The 19,383-nt window shown below is 45.2% G+C and overlaps 1 protein-coding gene and 1 long non-coding RNA gene across 18 annotated transcripts in view; one reads left to right on the forward strand and one right to left on the reverse strand.

Moving 5' to 3' along the window:
• LOC307209649 overlaps positions 1–710 on the forward strand; it is a 110,830-nt gene extending 110,120 nt beyond the window's left edge. The window contains exon 3 of the long non-coding RNA XR_013835694.1: positions 662–710. This is a non-coding gene — a long non-coding RNA (uncharacterized lncRNA). The remainder of the gene's footprint in view (positions 1–661) is intronic.
• The window catches only part of ABLIM3 (actin binding LIM protein family member 3), a 144,677-nt gene extending 125,646 nt beyond the window's left edge, over positions 1–19,031 (reverse strand). For 3 of the 17 annotated variants that reach the window (XM_079964814.1, XM_079964813.1, XM_079964810.1), the window contains exon 1: positions 18,149–18,788. In XM_079964814.1, the coding sequence (XP_079820940.1) occupies positions 18,149–18,161 (13 nt within the window). In that variant the 5' untranslated portion in view covers positions 18,162–18,788. Of the gene's footprint in view, positions 1–18,148; positions 18,799–18,877 lie in introns of those variants that run through there. The other 14 variants (XR_013835640.1, XR_013835641.1, XM_079964816.1 and 11 more) reach the window with 9 other exon arrangements.
• Positions 19,032–19,383: the final 352 nt, after the last annotated feature.

Consider the following 19,383-nt stretch of genomic DNA (forward strand, 5'->3'; position numbering starts at 1 on the left):
TCTAAAAGATACAATCCATTTAGCAAGAGGAAAACTGTTGATCAAGTTAAATCAAACTGAAGAGATGGAGGGAGAAATTCTATGCACACTCTGAACCAAGTCCCACTGTATTTTTTGAAATCTATTTTTGAGTAAGTATGTGTAGTGTCTGTGCTATAAATCACCTTTCTGTGCCCAAGAAGGCATAATCCAGGGAAATAATCTCTCCTCCCTCTACACCCATTTAATATTTCTGATAACACACCTGCACAAAAATCTGGATCTAGCCTCTAAAATGAACAACAAAGAAACTCTGGTCTTGTGATGGTTAACTCCATGGAAGATCTGGTCTTTGCACCGGTTAAGATTTCTGGAATACTAAATATATATATTTCCTGCCATGGTTCCCATTAACAATCCATCTGGTTCTCTTGGCCATTTACATGCACACACAGTAACCTAGCAGCAGGAAACACGCTGCTGCTGAATGAGATAGTGCGCTCTACATCTCCTGATAGGCAGCCTGCTGTGTGCTAATTTGTTTGGTTCTCCTTTCCTCCCAGTCAAATGATTTCTGAAAGCCAGGCGAGCCTAGAACAGAGGGTTCCTTTTCCAAAGCAAATCCCTTACAGGTATCCAGAAAATGAGGCATCATCTCTTAATGGGCCATCTAACTCTTTAGAAGGGACGCGGGTGGCACTGTGGGTTAAACCACAGAGCCTAGGACTTGCTGATCAGAAGGTTGGTGGTTCAAATCCCCACAACGGGGTGAGCTCCAGTTGCTCGGTCCCAGCTCCTGCCCACCTAGCACTTCGAAAGCATGTCAAAGTGCAAGTAGATAAATAGGTACTGCTCTAGCGGGAAGGTAAACGGCATTTCCGTGCACTGCTCTGGTTTGCCAGAAGCGGCTTAGTCATGCTGGCCACATGACCCGGAAGCTGTACGCCGGCTCCCTCGGCCAATAAAGCGAGATGAGCGCCGCAACCCCAGAGTCGGTCACGACTGGACCTAATGGTCAGGGGTCCCTTTACCTTTACCTTAACTCTTTAGAATGTTGCAGGTTTCAAGGGCCTGTTCTTCAACAGGCCTGGGTGTTTCAGGGCAAAAATATAGCTAGCCCATGGAAGCAACCCAGCAACTAGGGAGTGTCATTCTCAGGACTTGTGTTGATAGTTTGAGGATGTTTTAGATTTCCACTTAGAGAAGAACATTTGGGAGGGCAGCAGCTTGTATACACACACTGTTATCGAAAGAGAATGGGCCAACTGAAAGTATCACCTCGCCTACACTCTCTTATCTCCGAGTTCAACGTAGCAACAGTGTTCAAAGCAACTTGGATATTTATAGCACCTAAGAGGCCCAAAACACCTCAAAGCTCACCTTGCCCTCCTGTAATCTTGATCTGGTACAGAACCTGGCAAGGCTGCTAGATAGCAAAGTGATGAAATGTGAAAGGGAAACTCCCTCCTCAGGCACATAGGGCATGTTTACAAGAAACATAATTCAGAGAGGTTATTTAACAAGAGTTATCTTTCACCAAGGTAAAATTACTTCACTTGCTAGCAGTTTTCCAATTATCAATTCAGCATCTTCTGTGTCCTCCTATGAATGACTTTCTGCTTTCTCCTTTCCCATGTTGATATGATGACAGCCTGATGCATTAGTCACATAAAACACACACCTGAACTGAAGCTAGGTAGTACTGCCTCTGCAGCAGAGATGGGTAAACATTTGTTTCTACCAATGGCCACTACACAGTCATACCTAGGGTCCCTTTTGCCCCTTGGCAAGGAGCTGTATCACTATACACACACTGGAGAAAAATCACTTTACCGCAATTGCCACATTAGAAATTACAGTGGTTACAGACGCTTCAGGTTACAGACTCCGCTAACCCAGAAATAGTACCGTGGGTCAAGAACTTTGCTTCAGGATGAGAACAGAAATTGTGTGGTGGCAGTGGGAAGCACCATTAGCTAAAGTGGTACCTCAGGTTAAGAATGGACCTCCAGAATGAATTAAGTTCTTAACCAGAGGTACCACTGTACTACATTTTACACAACTCAAGTACTTGAAATGTCTGGAGTAAGGATGAGTCAAGGAGGAAGGGTGGGAAAATATCACATTCCTTTGTGCTGTGGTGAGAGGAGGACTGCTGGGGATGATGACACCCCCCCCCCATCCAGCCATGCAGCCAATTAAAAGGTGTTGTTGTTTTTGAAAAGAACTTATTTACTGCCTCTTCCAGGTGTTTTAAAACCACATAGAAAGATAGAAAAACACTTTTAAAAGTCAGAAAAAATAAGGAGCGAATGGGCATGAAAGAATATAAGAATGGGGCTTCAGGAGGCACTGCAGGCCTCATAAAAGGTGATTGGGGGCCACATCCAACCCTTGGACTGCAGGTTGGCCACATGCACACTACAGAAAATTAGTAAGAGGGCATAAAATTCAAAGCAAAGCTGCAGACAACTAACCTAGGAAATCTTAATGGTCTCCATGAGGTGCTCTGAATGAAGAAGATCTTGCATTCAGCCTCTGGCACCCTCAAGTAAAAGGATATTAAGTAGCATCCATAGCAAAAGCAGTGTGCCAGCTGGATTGTTAAAAAACTGGGCTTGATGGGCCAATGGTCCGACACAAGATGAGGGATGGGTGAATTTGTCAGTCTTGGTTTCTCATTTTTCCAATCTAAAGTTTCGTTCTTCGCATTTCCATGCCAGTTTACAGTTATGTCTTTTAAAAAGTTTTGTCGTGAAAATTTGCCCAAATTTTCTCCTAATAGATACACTTTTATGAATTTTGTCTAATATATACATTTTTACAAAACAATTTTTCCTGATGCAATGCATTATGGTGTTATTTTCATGCACGCTTGACCACAGCATATGCACTGCAGAACTGCATTGCGAAATTCAGACGGGCACATTTTGAAGGATGACTGAGTTTTGATTCTCATATTGTTTCAGAAAATGTGAATTAGGTAGGTTCAGCTTTCGATGTGAACCAAACTTAATTTCTCCCCTACTCAGGAGTAGATCCATCTGTTCAGGACAAGTAGCCAAAACCCAGTAACACAGCACATCCTGTGTGGGCCCTGGGTTCAGTCTCTTGCCTCTCCAGTGGACAGGTTTGCAAGTGGCAAAACTGGGAGATAAATCTGCTTGAGACCCAGGCAAACTGCTTCCAGTCAGAGGACACAGCATTGAGCCACTTGGTCTAATGGTCTGTTCCAGTGCAAAACAACTTCCTGTATACAAATAGTTATGACATTATATATTCACTTGTTTTTTATATCTTCATAAACAATTTGTTTGATCTTAAAAATCAAGCAAATTGTTTATGAAGATATAAATATATATATATAATAAGATCAAAGATATCCATTCTTAAGGAAATCAGCCCTGAGTGCTCACTGGAAGGACAGATCATGAAGCTGAGGCTCCAATACTTTGGCCACCTCATGAGAAGAGAAGACTCCCTGGAAAAGACCCTGATGTTGGGAAAGATTGAGGGCACAAGAAGAAGGGGACGACAGAGGATGAGATGGCTGCACAGTGTTCTCGAAGCTACAAACATGAGTCTGACCAAACTGCGGGAGGCAGTGGAAGACAGGTGTGCCTGGCGTGCTCTGGTCCATGGGGTCACGAAGAGTCGGACACGACTAAACGACTAAACAACAACAAACAATTTGTGGCTGAACATACTTGTTATCCTGTAACCTCTCATTTTCCTTTTGTACTGTGTTTACTAGTTTGTGGGCACAGGGACTGTGTTGCTTTTAAATCTTTGTATAGTGCCTAGAAAACTTCTGGTGGTTTGCAAACTAATAATAACAAATAACAATTCTATTATATGGCTTTGCACCAAATGCAGATTTCAAAGTTGTTAGTGGCTCTGCGGTGTTATCAGAGACCAGAAAAGGGAACGGCAGAGAACCAAAAGAACAGGCTGGAGAAGTTTACACCTTTTCTGACCAGCAACATCTACACTTCTGGAAGAAAACCAGAGATTTCATTTCAGAATGCAATTATCTCGTTATTAACCCCAATTATGGCTGATTTGGCTGTGGGGCTACAATGGCATGGAAACAAGGTTATAAGCTTTACAGTGGCAAAGAACGGAAGGGGACACTGGTAACAGAATTACTGTGGCAATCTAACATTTGGCTGGGCAATTTAGTGGAGTTTAAAGCCATTAAATGAAATGGCTGAGCCATTTACCAAATAACAGCTCAAGGTGATGTGCATATAACTACTTGGTGAGATGGATGACCATTCACTTCCACAGTCCAGCACTGATGCCACCAATCACTCATTTGTACCTGTTGTGGGGTAAAATGTAGCCATTCCACATGCTGGGATGAGACACATGACCCATGGCTCTGCACTTGGCTGTCATCATGGGTCTTCTTAAACAACTAAGTGATAAGGAAAATTTCACTACTCCCCTGTTTCCCTAGATTTTTAATCAACTGTAGTAAAAATTCTCCCCACCTACCTTATCTGTCAAGCTTATCTAATATTTATATACACACCATAATATATTAAATAGTGTTTAAATAGTCATCTGTAATCACTCAAACTTAGAGACACTCCTATCTAGAGTCTAGACAGTCTAGAGAGGAATTTTCACATGCTCCTCACCATTTCTAACTCTTCTTGTTGTAGAAGGTCACACTTTATTTCAAATACATTTCAAACCCTGATCAGTGCTTGAAATACAAGTCCAGTCTTCCCTCGCACTCTGCCACCCCACTCCGCCCTTCTTCTCTAAAGTCCTGGTGATATTGACAACAGCTGGGATGTCAGGAAATTCCAGCAGTGCCACTTGACATGTTCCAGCAAGTGCCTCTGATCAAGGGGAAGAAGCCATCACAAGGTATCGAATGAAACAATGGATTGCATTCTACAGAATACCTCATGCTACCAGATATAAAATATAGGCTGGAAAATATTTATAGTCAAATATTAGGTATGATAAGGGAACCGGTTGCCAAATATCAAGTACTATCAGATGCAAAGCAACAGGTGTCAAATATCAAATATTATCAACTGTTGATGGTCAGATACCAAATACTGTTAAATATCAAATATCACATCAACTACAATATACTACCAGATGTCAAATACTGCTTTCTAATATCTGCTTTTGGCAGGTAACCAACAATGAACTTTGCAGAAGACTATTCAGAGAAAGATTTAAGAGGGTAAATTTGTTTTACGGAGCATCCTTGTTGGTAGGAATGTAGACTTACACAGAATATGAACCTTTTCTTGGTCAGCCAACTCTTATTTCCAAAGGATACTACTATCTGCTACAGAATCCAAAACCTAATGTAGTTCTGCATCTGTTGCTAGAACTTGCCTTTGCATTAATCTTACATATGCCTGATTCATGCAAACAGATGAGCTAATAATAAATCATTCCTAGATTTTTTCCACTTCAAACTTCATGTGAGGAATTATATATTTGGATGCTTTCCTAGGTGAGAAAATCAGGAGAACCTGTCTCTGTTATATCTAGTTTTCAATGTGCAGGGAGATGGTTGTCTTTCTCTGTGTGTATGGAGGAAAATCAAACCATGTGATCCTCGTATCTGATGTCTGTAGAGTCCAGGAACAATTTTAGTTGAAATTTAGGGGAACTAAATAGACCTACGTGTATCTAGATTAACTGGCCATTTTGCTTGGGAGAGACTAAAAAGATAGCAGGAAGAAAGCCCAGAGTATCTGTACTGCAGGATTTAATATAATTTCAGCAAATCTCTGGAGTTCCACTGTAATTGCCAAAGTTGTGCTTTAGGTGCAAAAAGCACGGAGTATAGAGAGAAAGGCTGTAACACAGTGGCAGAGTTTCTTCCAACAATTTTTGTATGTTGGTGCCTATCTCATCAATTCTTGTTCTCACCAGCTGCCCTGCCAACATTGCTTCATCTCTCCAGGATGCATTTGTGGAAGAAGTCTTGGTCTACTTACTAATTAGGCGTCCAAAGGACATTTATTAAGCCTCTGCTTTGATGTGACATCAGGCTACAGCAGCCAACGAATGGGAGTGTGTGCCCTGCCCATTGGATTTTAGAAAGCAATGGGAGACATTGGGCTGTGCCCCATAATGCATTTATTCCACCCTGCCACTATCGCAAATATGATTATTCAGCCAAATTAAGTGCACTGCTATCATTAGGAAAGTTGCCCACAATTTTATCTGGGCACGCCAAGCACTTAAAATAATTCAGTTTCTCCAGTTGATGTTCTGGATTGATATCCATCAAATGTAGGGGTGGAATTAGAGAGCTTTGCCCTCTTCCTGTCCTCAGAGAGCCACTGCCCATGGTGCAAGAGGGCCAAGGAGGAAATGCTTGAGATGACAAGCAGGTTAACCTAGGGTGGAAAAATGTATGCTGCTGGCAGGATTAATTTATTTTTAATGGACGGGCGACTGTAATGCAGGCCTGCAGAACTTGTGAGTGAGATCAAGCCAAATTGAAGCTCAGCAGCCATATATGGCAGTCATATAGGGGGCTCGCCTATATAGGGGGCATGAGGGGGTGTTGCTGCCGGCCTGGGCCTGTGAAAAACAGGTTGCCAAGCAACTGAAAGATCCAAGAAAGGCTCAATGAGTCACAAGTTGTGTAGGTTTGCTGTAATGAATGTGTGAATTATTACAGCTTGAAGCTGGAGTTTCCCTTCTGTGAATTCTACTCACAAAGGGTATTCTGATCCAATAGAGCCTCCCGCTGTGGGGGCAGGGAAGGCAACATCTCCTATGCTGTGCAAAGAGCCCCTCTAACTTTTTTGGATGAGAGTGGAGGCTGCAGACGAGAAAAGGGGAATCTGTGAAAATAACCTCCCGACAGCAGGAGTATCCCTTGAGCAGTGTTCCACTCATGGGAAGTAAGGTTCCAAGCCACTTCTATATTTCTTACTGGTTCTAGTTCAGAAGGAACATCTTACACTTGTTGGATGGATCACAGAACCATTTCCCATGGATAAATAAAAGTGAAAACACCATGTCAGGATGTCACACATCCAATATACTGAAAGACAACCCCATTCATTGGGCAATGGATTCCAAAATAGATTTGGTTAATGGAAAAAAATTCTAAGCATATTGCATGACAAGTTGAACACGTTGTTGAGACTAGATGATTCACAGATAAACCATGATTCTTATTTGTGCTTTGAGCTCTTCCATCCAAGGAGAGATCAGATGACTGTAGTAAGGCAATAGGCTCTTCAGAGAGCCATTGTTTCTCACCACATGAACAAGCCGACACAAACATCACATTTGTGTGTTCTCACCTCTGGTGCAGCCACATAGCAATCAGAAGCTTTTGCCTTTGCTTATAACCAAACCCATGCTACATTCAGACTCTTGGAACTGTAGTTTCTTTAAGCTGTGGGTTTGGAACAAGTAAGGAACCGAAACCACACTTTAACCACACTTTGATCCTGATTCATTCTAACAAGCCATGCTTAAACAAACCACAGTTCTGTGAGTGCAGACAGGGAACAATGGCTTTTTTAGAAGGAGAGGTGAACATTTCCAGTCTACTCCATGCAGCCACTCACAAGGAAGGAGAGAGGGAAGTACATGTGACCAAGATTCACACAGGTTCATTCATATAGTGGGAAATCATGGTTTCCTACTGCATTTGCCCTACCCTAAAGTGGCAAAACCACAATCACAAGAAGCAGCACAATCTTTTATTAGTCTTCTCTATTCCCTTAAAAACTACCACCCTTATTTGTCATATTTCTGCGATAATATTAGAAGCTATACACCTCTCCAATTTCTAGACTGCTGTTCACCACATCACTGTGATCCCACGGCAGTTTCCAACAATGCACAAAATAATACATAAAATGTAAGTTATTAAAAGCAACTGAGTTAATAGAAAACCAACTATAGAGCAACTGCAGGAGAACAATAAAGCCAAAGAGTGGTTACTAATTTTACTCAAAATGCCTGGGAGAATAGAATTGTTTTTACTTGCCAGCTGAAATCCATCAGAGTCTCCACTGTCCGATAAACAAGGGGGGAAACCAATAGCAGACATTTGATTCACAGGGTTTTAACCCTGGCTTAAGTATATGTGCAGAATGAAGAGGACTGCTCTTAGTGACTGTCATCTCCACCCACAATGTCTGTTATTTCATCAAGCCCATGTAGAAGAGCTGGTTCCATGTCCTCCCCATTCACTCACGTGAGTCCCTGAGGTAGCAGCAAACACCTCGGCAAATTCTGCCATGATGGCTGATCACTCATCATAGGAAACTGCACCCAGGCCTTTCACCAAGAGAAGGGGAAGAGCACACAGGGGCAGAAGATTGCCAGTGCCATGTGGTTCTTGTTTAATTACAGGGGGACTTAATAGAGTTTGCTAGTAAACACTTTGTAACCACATGTCCCTGGAGATTACTGTGCAATAATACTTAGTGGACGTAACTGGGATCCCTGATTTAGATGACAGAAATAGTCATTCAGTGCTCTTGTTCCTATAAGGTACTTAACATCCACCCTCTTCTGCCATGGCATGGTGATTACTAGACAACTGCTACCCAGAACTCACAGCTCCAATCACACTCTGTCCATAGGCTGAATGCTGAAGTATTGAAGATATGGAGCTGCTTGAAGCTTCCCAGACAAGAATGCACGACAGAGCTAATGCCCTCCTTGAGAATATCAGGAGATAACCCACCCCCTATCCTTGTGACATCTACATGACTAACCCAAGAGGGACTGTGGAATCAGCATGGCCTATGCAGCCTCTACAGGGAGCTTTTTGGCACTTGCTCCTTCCAGGGGTGCTTTTTCACCATTTTCCCAGTTAAAACCATCTCCCATTCCCCAGTCATCACATGATGGACCACTACAATTGACCTGTGCATGGCCCCAGATGCTCCATGACTATCAAGAATGTCAAGCAAAGCTGTGAACACACACACAGTGGTGATCCAGATGGGAAAGAGTTCTAAATATCACAACTGGAGCAGAGATAATTTGACACCTAGGGAGGAATTCAACATCACACTATTACAATTGTTCTATCAGCGTAAGCCCTTCCGCTTGCCAGATAGAACATTCTTCTCTCCCTCTGCTGATCTGTTCTGGGAATTCTCTTGGCCACTTAAAGCCTTGCCAGGGTTGCACTAAGGGTTTCTCTAGAGCAACTGATTAGCTGAATCTGGCCCAGACAGATTGTTTTCAGTGGCATCCTTCTGATGAAACTAACCATGCACCAGCCCTCATAGGTAATTCTTTCCTGCTTCCATGGCGCTTGAGTCTTGTCCCAAGATAAGAGAGGGGGGGTGGAAGTGAAGTCAAAGGTGCTTTGCGCTCAGGTGTTGGACCGTTGATCATTCTTCCTTGCAGCTGAGGCAATTGAAAAGCATAGAAGTTGAACTAAAAGTAACCATAGTAGTAGCAGTGGCAGTAGAGGAGCAACAGCATGACAGAAGTTTGAAGCGATTTGCTGAAGGTGATGCATCTTTAGAATACAAACCTAATTCCACTTGGGATCAACCCCCACTGAATTTAGTAGAGTTTACTTCTGATCAGACATGGGTCCCATCCACACCATACATGCATACTCTTAACAGTCATGGGTTTCCCCAAAGAATCATGGAAACTATAGTTTGTTAAGGGTGCTGGGCTCACAGACCTACAGTTCCCAGCAGCTTTAATAAACTGCAGCTCTCGGGCTTCTTCATGATGGCTAAAGTGGTATCAGTGTGCTTCAAACATATGGAAGTGACCTTGGTTAGGGCTGTGCTGTTAGTTGCCCTGCAGGAAGAACCAAACAGATACTCATCAGGGTTAGCTCAGTTTAATCTCCTTTGGGTGGATTTTCACTCATGCATGTTCTTTTTCCCCCCCAGCAGAGAGTAAATCAAACAAGGGTGCTTTGTTGTGAGCCTGCCACTCCTAGGAGAGGAGCCTGCTGAACACAAGTGTGCAGCGGCCACCGTGGCAAGCCAGAGTACTGTGCAAGGTTTGGAGGATGCTCAAGAAGTGACTCATTGACCACTTACATAGGTGCGGTTCATTTCAGGTCAATAGCCCTGCATCAATGAACCACCCTTTGCAATGCTCCACAGCATTTGGAAAACAGGGCACAGAACTGGCGCAGTGTGGGAGGCAGGAATGGAAGCTTGTGAAGATACGTGAAGACCGTTGGTTCTATTTGCTGTAGTGCTTGTGTGGGACTAGGAATCAGTCAATAGTTTCTTTCCTGGTGATACTGTTTTAAACAGCAGTAGCAGAATAATAATCAGAGGCCAGTGGTGTCAAGAAGCATTCAGATGAAAACTACCAATCCTATTCTTATTGATAGGAAGTAAACCTTGATGAATTCAGTTCTCATTCTTTATAAGCAAACATAGTTAAGATCAAGCTGTAAGGCTACATTGGCCCAGTTGTAGCTGGTGCCCATCGGGACTGGTGGGGAAGAAAGCGGGGAGCCCAGCAGCAGGTGGAGACAGAGCAAAAGACGGGCAGAGCCCACAAATGCCCATTTGGCTCCTCTTCTCCTCCCTGCTGAATTCTACAAGGGTAGCATGAAGACTATAGAGGAAAAGGCTGGCAGCCAGGGCTATCCCAAGTAAACTGGGAGAAGAAACGCTTTCATTTGTTTGTCCTGAATTGCCTGCTAGTGTTCCGAACCCCAGGCCTACCTGGCAGCAAGGCCAGGTATGTCAAGTCCCCAGTCCAGGGTCAATCCATGTGTCTAAAAGTCCAAACGGAAGCATCATCCCGTAGACATCCAGGAGCATCCAAACCAAGGTCCATCAACTTGGGCAGTTGAGCAGACACAACACTTCAGCTCTGCTTCCCTTTTTTACTTTGCATGCTGATTGCAGCACCTGGGCTTGATGAGGCAGGTGATCCTTACCTGCTCCAAGCCTACTCTAGCTGAGGCAGGCTTCCTCAAACTCGGCTCTCCAGATGTTTTTTGGCCTACAACTCCCATGATCCCTAGCTAGCAGGACCAGTGGTCAGGGAGGATGGGAATTGTAGTCTCAAAACATTTGGAGTTTGAGGAAGCTTGTGCTGAGGAATCACACACCACCTCCCAGAGCTAGCGAGCCCCACCTGGCCAGCTAGGGAGCTGGGCTGTGGGCCCTTGCCTGCCTCAGCCTCCAGGAGCACCCCTTCCGCTACTTCCTGTGCTTCAGAACCCACCATGTTCATGAGGACAGGGGTCCCTCTGGCTCTGGGGATGGGTCCTGCTGCTCTGGCTCCTGTGCACTGACCCCCATCCCCTTGTCATCCTCCATCATCTCATGAGTATTTCCTACACCAACCTCTCCTTCCCTACCCACAGCTTGCCCCAGTGTGTCCCACTCCAGTCTACACCCCTCACCATGATCCTCTCCATCCTCCTTGTTGTCCTGCCAGTTCATGACAGCCAGTCACTTTCACTGGAAAATTCTGATTCATGCATGACTCAAAACATGTTACCTCTTCTTCAGATTGCAGTCTCAGGTTCTCTCTCTATTTCTCTCTCTCTCTCTCTCTCTCTCCCCCCCCTCTTTCAAGCAAAACTAAATATATACATTTATGACTGTGTGCCAACACATTCATTCATAAACGCATTTAACGCAGATGATAAAATAAGAAACAGGAGTCTTGTAATGTCTCTATGTGGTTGTGAAGGAGTCCAACTCAAAGATACTAAGAATTATCCCCCTACCTACTACAAAAATTAGTGCCTGGTACTTGTTAGCTGAGGAAAATGAGTGCAATGTGCACAAATGGTAACTTTAAATAAATAGAAGGCAATCTGATAGTAAATGAAAAGAGCTAGAGTAATGAATGAGATTAGAACAAAACAAAACAAAACACACAGAATATGGGCTTTGATGTATAGAATGATGGGCATAAAAGTTAACTGCTCATGTGGTATTGCAGGTATGTGTGGCTGGTCTCCTGTTTCCCGTGACATATAACATGTGTCCTAATATTGGGACCAGAAATTGATAGCTGGCAGAATTGGGGTGAGGGGGTGGGGGTGTACGGAGTTCCTCTCTGTGGTTTTTCCTGGCAGTGGCTTGTACCAAGGGACCCAGCTTCAATAGAAATGCTCAGAGGCATCGATGTACCTATTTATAACCTTATGAATCCTTTTGTAGCTAATTAGTGGTGCTAAATTTCAGGAGATATATTAATAGCTTTACACATGTAAATACCAATGTAACAGCTCCTGGTCCAACCCTCTCAAATGCCATATTAAATCCAGTATCAATGAAAGAACAAAGAGCCTTTCTTCTCACTGTGCAGTTCTCCCCAGCAAGCTCCTGTATCACTTCATGTCACGACCCCCTACGAAACGGAGAGAATGCGGAACTTTCTGTTCTTTTGTAGCATTGCTCCAATATACTTTACATGGCCTGATCATGGGAGTCCATATAAATAGCAACAGGTGTGCCCATCATAAGATGCCCCTCACCAACAAAAAGAATCAGGGTCTATCTTGGCTTGAAATGCCAGACTTGTGGTTTTGAACAATCAGCAAACCGTGATGTGTAGGCTACCTGCACTTTTCAGATAAAATACACGAAGAGCACAACAAATCCTGGCACCTTGACAGAAAACAAACCACAACACTGAGGCCTGCCGATGGTTTGCAGCAACCTGCAGAAAACTGCACAGAGGACTTTGAGCCACTCAGGGAGCCACTGAGCCCAAGTGGCCCATGATGCTGAGCTGCTATCATGCTGATGCAATTTCAGTTGACACCTGCACGGTGGCCATTTCACGGGCAGGGGCTTTTGATGATACCCAAGCACAATAAGATGTGTTTAGGGCAAAGCAGCTGCTCTCCTGTCCCTTCCTGGTTCCAGACAGAACCCTGATATTATTGTAACACATGGCTTAGAAATAAGAGGCTTAAAAGGAATCTATGAGGCAGATACTCAGCTGCTATAAACTGGCAAAATTCCTCCAAAGCGAGTGGGACAGGGTGCCGATTGACATCAGCAGAGATTTTCTTGCTGAGCAGTTGGAAAATGTGAGAAAAAATGATTTAGGTTTCATCAGGACAACAGCAGTTGTAGTTTGCAAAAGTGCTCTTTGATTCCAATCTCATTTATTGTCACAACAAGCCTGCAAGGTGGGACATAAATATATTACCTTTATAGGTGGAAAAACCAAAGCTGAAACATTGTAGCTTGCTCAAAGCAACCCACGTTGATCCAAACCCAGATCTCTCAAGACCAAAACCAAGCCAACATCCACTGAACCATGCTGGTCCCTTCATTTTAGCAGACACTTTTGTCTCCTTGTCTGGGAGATCTTTGCTCTGTCATATACAAGGCATAGTTTCAATTCCTGCGCTTGCGTTATGGGAGTGCTTGACATAGCTGTGAGTTGACTCAAGGGTAATTATCTTCTCATCTAGCACACATACTGGATGGTATTTCGGGTTAGGGAACTTATAGAAAGGATTCAGTGGCACATTTCTAGCAAGAGAACAGTTGTTAACAGAAGGAATCAGGCCTACAGGAGAATATATTATGTATGCTAGTGTCATTAAAGATTAGAGATGCATTCTGGGGGGAGCCATGCAACAGGTTTCATGCACTGGTTTTGGATCTGAAGAGGAGCTGACGCCTCCATCACCACCACTTCCTTTCCCTAACTGGCTCAAAACACGGTTTTTTAATGGGCACTGCCCCACACGAAATAATGCCACGTTTCCTCGGAGGCTAACATCCCCGCCCCAATTCAGGCAAAGCTCTTTTTGTTTTGGCTAAGTTTGCAACAGACCTTTTCTGCCTATATGACACAGTCCATCTGCAGTGGAGTCTGAATTACAAGAGGAAGAGAAGGTCGCTTGCCATTGTGCTGAGGTTTCCTATGATGGCTGTCGCCAAGTACCTGCCCATGGATTGTCTTAGCCAGAATGAAAGGAAACACAGGAGAATTTGTAAGCTGTAGAATTAAACCAGAGTGGAATGGAAGCCGCTAAGAGCATTAGCCTAGTATTCTACTTCAGGACACAGGGGACTGTGCTTGGCATGTACTGCCATCCGAAGCAAGTTTACTCAGAAGTCCATCTCTCAGACTCAATGGCACTTAATGTTTAGAAAATGTGCTTAGGACTATAGCCAAATACCTGCATGGCTGGTTATATATCAGTCCCCAAGGGGTAGTGTACCACTTAAGCTTCCCACACTTATAGTATCACAGAGTCGCTTAGAGACCCACATCAATGATGATGTTCTGATCCCAGGTTGGCGGTAGTAGTATGGCGAGGTGGTGGTGAGGGGCACTCAAAGGACCTCAATTCTGCTGCTTACTGGCAGATAAAAGAGGGAGTGGCAAGGCAGCATAGAGGTGGGAGTGCTGTGCAAATTCACCAGTGGCAGCACTGGATGGGTTTTGCCAGCGTGTTTGCACTACACCAACCTCATTGCCACTTCATCCCTTCCCATCTTTCTCATGGGAAGCAGCACCAATGGGACTGATCAAACGTCAGCTGAGTACTGCAGCCCCCACCATGCCATCTGCTATTGATACCAACCTGGTATTTTTAAAAAAATCTACATTAATTCCCAAGAATTCATCACATTCTAGCACAGCCTTTCCCAACCTGGTGCCCTCCAGCTATTGTGGACTACAACTCATATCAGCCCCAGCAAGCAGCGATGGGAGTTGTAGTCCAAAACAGCTGGACAGTATCAAGGTGGAGAATACTGGCCTAGAAGCACACTTTTATGGTGACCAAAACATAGGATGGGACTGTGGAGGTAGGAGCTGGCATGATGCTCAGTGGATGGGATTAGTAAGGACTAGGGTGAGGGGGCATTCCTTCTTCAATCCACTTGCACCCCTTTCATTTCTTCCACATAAGTGGATGGTTGCTTTTCTGACTCTTCTTCTGCATTATTACCGGTAATATTATTATTTGTACCTGCTCAGTTTTATTTGTGATCCACTGTTGTATTTTGTTTGTTCATCTGGTTTTTAGGAAAAATGACTGAATAACGTGTTCTTATTGCATTTGTGTGAACTATACAGATATTTTATTTAATTACTATATTAAGCAGTATAAACATTTTATAAACAAATAAATCCCAATGGGGGGGGGAGAGAAAGAGAAGCACAGCGCTTGTCAATTCTCCTTCAGTGAGAGCAGTGTACACACCCCCTCTACCAGGTGGACAGGTTTCGCTGGCAAGGGTTGCATCTCGCTACAAGTTCTTGTGATACAAGCTATTTCCTCCATGTCTATCCAAAACCATCATAACGAGGGTCTTCCAGTTTGGAGCATGCTGATAAACAATCATGTATTATGAAAAGAGCTATGGGCACCACAGCAGAAAGGTGGACATACCCTGTATGTTTGTGCAGTGTTAGAAGCTGAGATATGAAAGTTAGGACCTAAATGGCACCTTAAACGTAGATTATGGGAGCAACAACGGAATGTCTAGGTGCACTTTTTTATAACAAGAATACAAAGCTGAAAATGAACGAACTGCAGGTAAAATCTCATATTCATTTTTCACCTGGTCTAGTCCTTATCTGAAGAGTACAAAAAACAAAGCCATGCTTCCCCTGCCTGCCCCTCCCCCAATATTCTTAAGAGAGTCTCTTCTCCAGTCTTCAGAGGGTGGCTGGAAGTGGGGAGACAGAAAAAGGTCCTCTTTCCCTTCCACTCTGGAGTTTTAATCTGAAATCTTAGGTGCAGTACTGCGCCCAGAGATCAGAAACTGCTTGCGCTAATGAAATTCCTTGTTGCAAAATGCACCTAGAACCATGGGAGTTTCGGACACTGTGTTTCTGTGCCCTGGACAATCCAAGAGTTCATAATTTTTGGTTATTGATTCATCTAAATGGGAAGTTTATTGCTTCATAAAAAAATAAGTCATTGTACCATGGGGGGCAAGCACAAATCACTTTGCAAAGTGAGGTGAGGGTACCATTCAGTATCTCAGTGCCACACTACAGAAAGGAGGACAAAGGCACATAAATGTGGCGTGGCAGATTGACTCAGCCAATCTGAGCCAAGTCCATGTTGGCTCAGCCATTATAGAATTAGGAATTGACCCCAGAGACCTTAAGTTCAAACACAGGCACCCTACCCCAGCCACAAGTGAAAGGGCACACTGCTCTGTTTCCTTCTCCTAACTCTCGTGCGGCTGCTGGTGGCAAATGTGTAATTTTCCCTTTAAGTAGCTGGTTGCGGACACAGCACACAAAATGGACAGGGGGCAGCGGTTAGTGGCCCAAGGATGGAGGGATGAAATGCTGGGCCCTGCAAACAGTAATTATCAGCATCCAAACTAATTATTAAGCTCTGGAGAAAGAAACTGCTACTGAGCAGCAGTTGTCTTGTATCTGTATCCTTTTCCCTTGAGAGGAACCCCTTCATCCTGTCCTCCTTTGATTCCATCTTCTCTGGAGAAAAGAGAACTCTGCTCCCCTCAAGGCCATTTATTTACCAGTTCTCTGAAGGTGACGGCGGAGGTAGGTGAGCACCCCATGCCTTTTGTTATTGTGCATCCATGAGGTTCTGATGCCTACTGTCTGCCTCTGCTAACCCAGCTTCCTCTTGCCCCAAAATCCACCGACCCAGCCCAAGTCCCAGGTGTGGCTTCCACAGAGGGCACCCAGAAAGTTTTACTTGTCTCTGACAAAACCTACAAAACCTAGAACTGCCTGTTCCCAGGGCTGAACTGCGCTGTCAAGGAATGCTTTCTGTGCAATCCGTCTTGAAGAGACATCAGCACCACCTGCTTGCATTGAGAAACCCAGGATCAACAACAGACTCGCCAGTGAGCTGGCAAAAAGGGAGAGGAACCTTAAGGAGGGGTGCATGGAACTCCTAGACACACAGGCAGATGCCTTGTACCAAGTCAAACCATTGCTCCTCCTGGCTTAGTATTGTCTGCACTGACTGGCAGTGTCTCTCCAGGTCTTCTTCTCAGCCCTACTGGGAGATGCCAGGGTTGAACCCAGGACCCTGTGTATGCAGAGCAGATGCTTTCCCACTGAGCTAGGACCCTTCTCCAGATCCACTGGCTGCTGCCCTGTTTGATGAGAATCCCATTCGCTATGTGCACAAAGATGCTATTTGTCATTCAAAGTCAAATTCCAAGGAGACTACCACAAACTGAACTGCCCGCTATCACATAAGCTGCCTTATGCTTCCCCCAGCTCAGCATTATCTTCCTTGACAGGCAGTGGCGTCCCAAGCCAGAGGTCCTCATCTCCCCCAGCCTTGCTCCTCCAGATCCTGAGATGTTATCTTGGGACCTCCTGCGTGCAAAGTGTGTGTCTCTACCAATGAGCGCCGGGCTCTCCCCGAAATGGCATGATGCGTAAGCTATAAAGGTAGCTTGGGCTAGCTTCCCTTTAATGGAAGGGGCAAAACCCTCGCCAACAAAGTAGATGTGTGTGTTGTTGGGGGGTGCGAGGACAACAGCAGCAGCACACAGAGTAATAAGGGAATGACAAAATGAGAGAGCGAGGCAGCAGCTTGAAATTGCCAATCGCTCTGCTGTGCCATAAAATGGGCACCTGTCTGTACCCACTCGATTTTTGCACAGCCTATCCGGCTGTTTCCACTTATTTAAGAAATCCAGATGTGGTGCCTTGGTTGATGATAGCTCTCTTTATTTTATTTAAACGCACACTAGTGTCCAGTATAGAATAGTATGAGGAGAGGTCAAGGCTTGGTACCCCCATCTTTATGCAAACACACACACAGAGAGAGAGACACAACACGCACATTCCCCAGTGCCTCTCTCTTTGAACTCTGCCCTGGGACACCCGCTGATGGTATCCTGCTGACACCGGCGTCTACACACAGGGTGGCACAGGCTGAAGGCAAGAGTGAGTAGACTACACACTGGAGTAGAACGAGGGGCTGCAGAGGGCTTTCCAACCACAGAGCACACAGAGACAATACCGTTGAAGCCCAGCTGTCAGAAAATACAGTTGTGGAAGGGGCGAAAGGGGGCCAACGGACTCAGGTAGCCCCCATTTAAAAAGAAAGAAAGAAAGAAAGAAAGGGGGGGGTAAGAGAGAACCAAAGAAGGAAAAGAGACCTTAAGCCGATCAACTGCCACGTCTCTCTTGCTGCCTGTGACATTCTGGTCCCAATGCAAAAAGAAGCCGCGGTTCCACCCCCAGCAAAGCAAAGGAGTCTGGTACTTACTGCTGGTGCTCATGATGATCCGGCCCCGTTCTTCTCATTCAACAAAGGGAGGGAAAACTGTCCTTTAAATTCTCTCCGGTGCCTTTCGCTGCCCCCTCCTCCTTTTCGTGGCAGCAAGTCTTTTTTATAGAAAGGGGAAAAAATCCTAAAGGAGAAAAAAAAAAAAAACCTTCCCTAGAGAAATATACGTATTATTTCCGTTTGATTCCCGTCCATCCGCAGGTGTCTCCTTGATCGTCCGGGCTATTCTCTCTCTCTCTCTCTCTCTGGGCTTCTGTCTTTGCGCTTAATCTTGGACGGGCAGATAATAAGGTCAGGGGTGGGGTTTAAAAAAGGGAGCGAGAGAGAGGATAAAAGCAGCAGCCTAAGAATCAGTCCGGACCAGGTGCCTTCCCGCCCTCGCTCTGCCCCCCAGCCGGTCTCCCCCCCACCGATCCACCCGGCGCAGCCCCTTCGTGTGGACGCGGCGTCTCCCGCGCCAGGCTCGCCTTCTGGCGCTGGGGCTGTCAGGCAGCGCGCAGCCCGATGCCAGCTCCAGCTCTTCCTACGGCTCCAGGGGGGTGTGGATCCGGGAAGGACGGGGAGCGGAGGGCGGGGGGGGGCGTCTAGATGCACGCAGCTTGCTTATCAAACGAGCGAGCGGAGCCTCTTCCTCAGCCCCCCCCCCCCGTTTCAGTAGCGCTGAATGAGCCTCGAATCTCCCCGCGAGGAGCCCCGCCCAGCGCTCACCTCGTTCCAGCCAAGTTTGTCAATAGGAGCCTCTTTCAGGTGCAGCGGGAGGAGTTTTCGCGAAGACAGCGCCGGCTGCAAATTGGGATGAAAGGCGAAAACGGGAGTGGGGGGAGAGAAGGAGGGAAACGGCGTGGGGGGGGGAATGGAATAGCACCATTGGGCTGGGTTTGTTTCACTGCCGGGAGAAAACGGGATGCTGCCTTCTGCCACCTGCTGGTAGAAATGGGACTGCGCGGGTGACAGGCGATGAATCCAGTTTGCAAGCGGCGGGAAGAAGGGTGTGTGTGTGTGTTTAATTATTTGTTAATGTCCTGAGAAAAATAGCCATTGCGGTTTCTGCAAAGTCTTGAACATGGGTGTCTGTTTATTTATTGGTATGTATTTGCTGGGGGGGGGGGAATGTATAAGCAACCTAACAAATTTTAAAGGCACCTCTACGTGGTGTACACAAAACCGTGTGTCACAATTATCAATAATATGCAAATAAAAATCAGCAAATGTTG

This window comes from Podarcis cretensis, assembly GCF_951804945.1.
Source record: "Podarcis cretensis genome assembly, chromosome: 2".
Taxonomy (NCBI): Eukaryota; Metazoa; Chordata; class Lepidosauria; order Squamata; family Lacertidae; genus Podarcis; species Podarcis cretensis.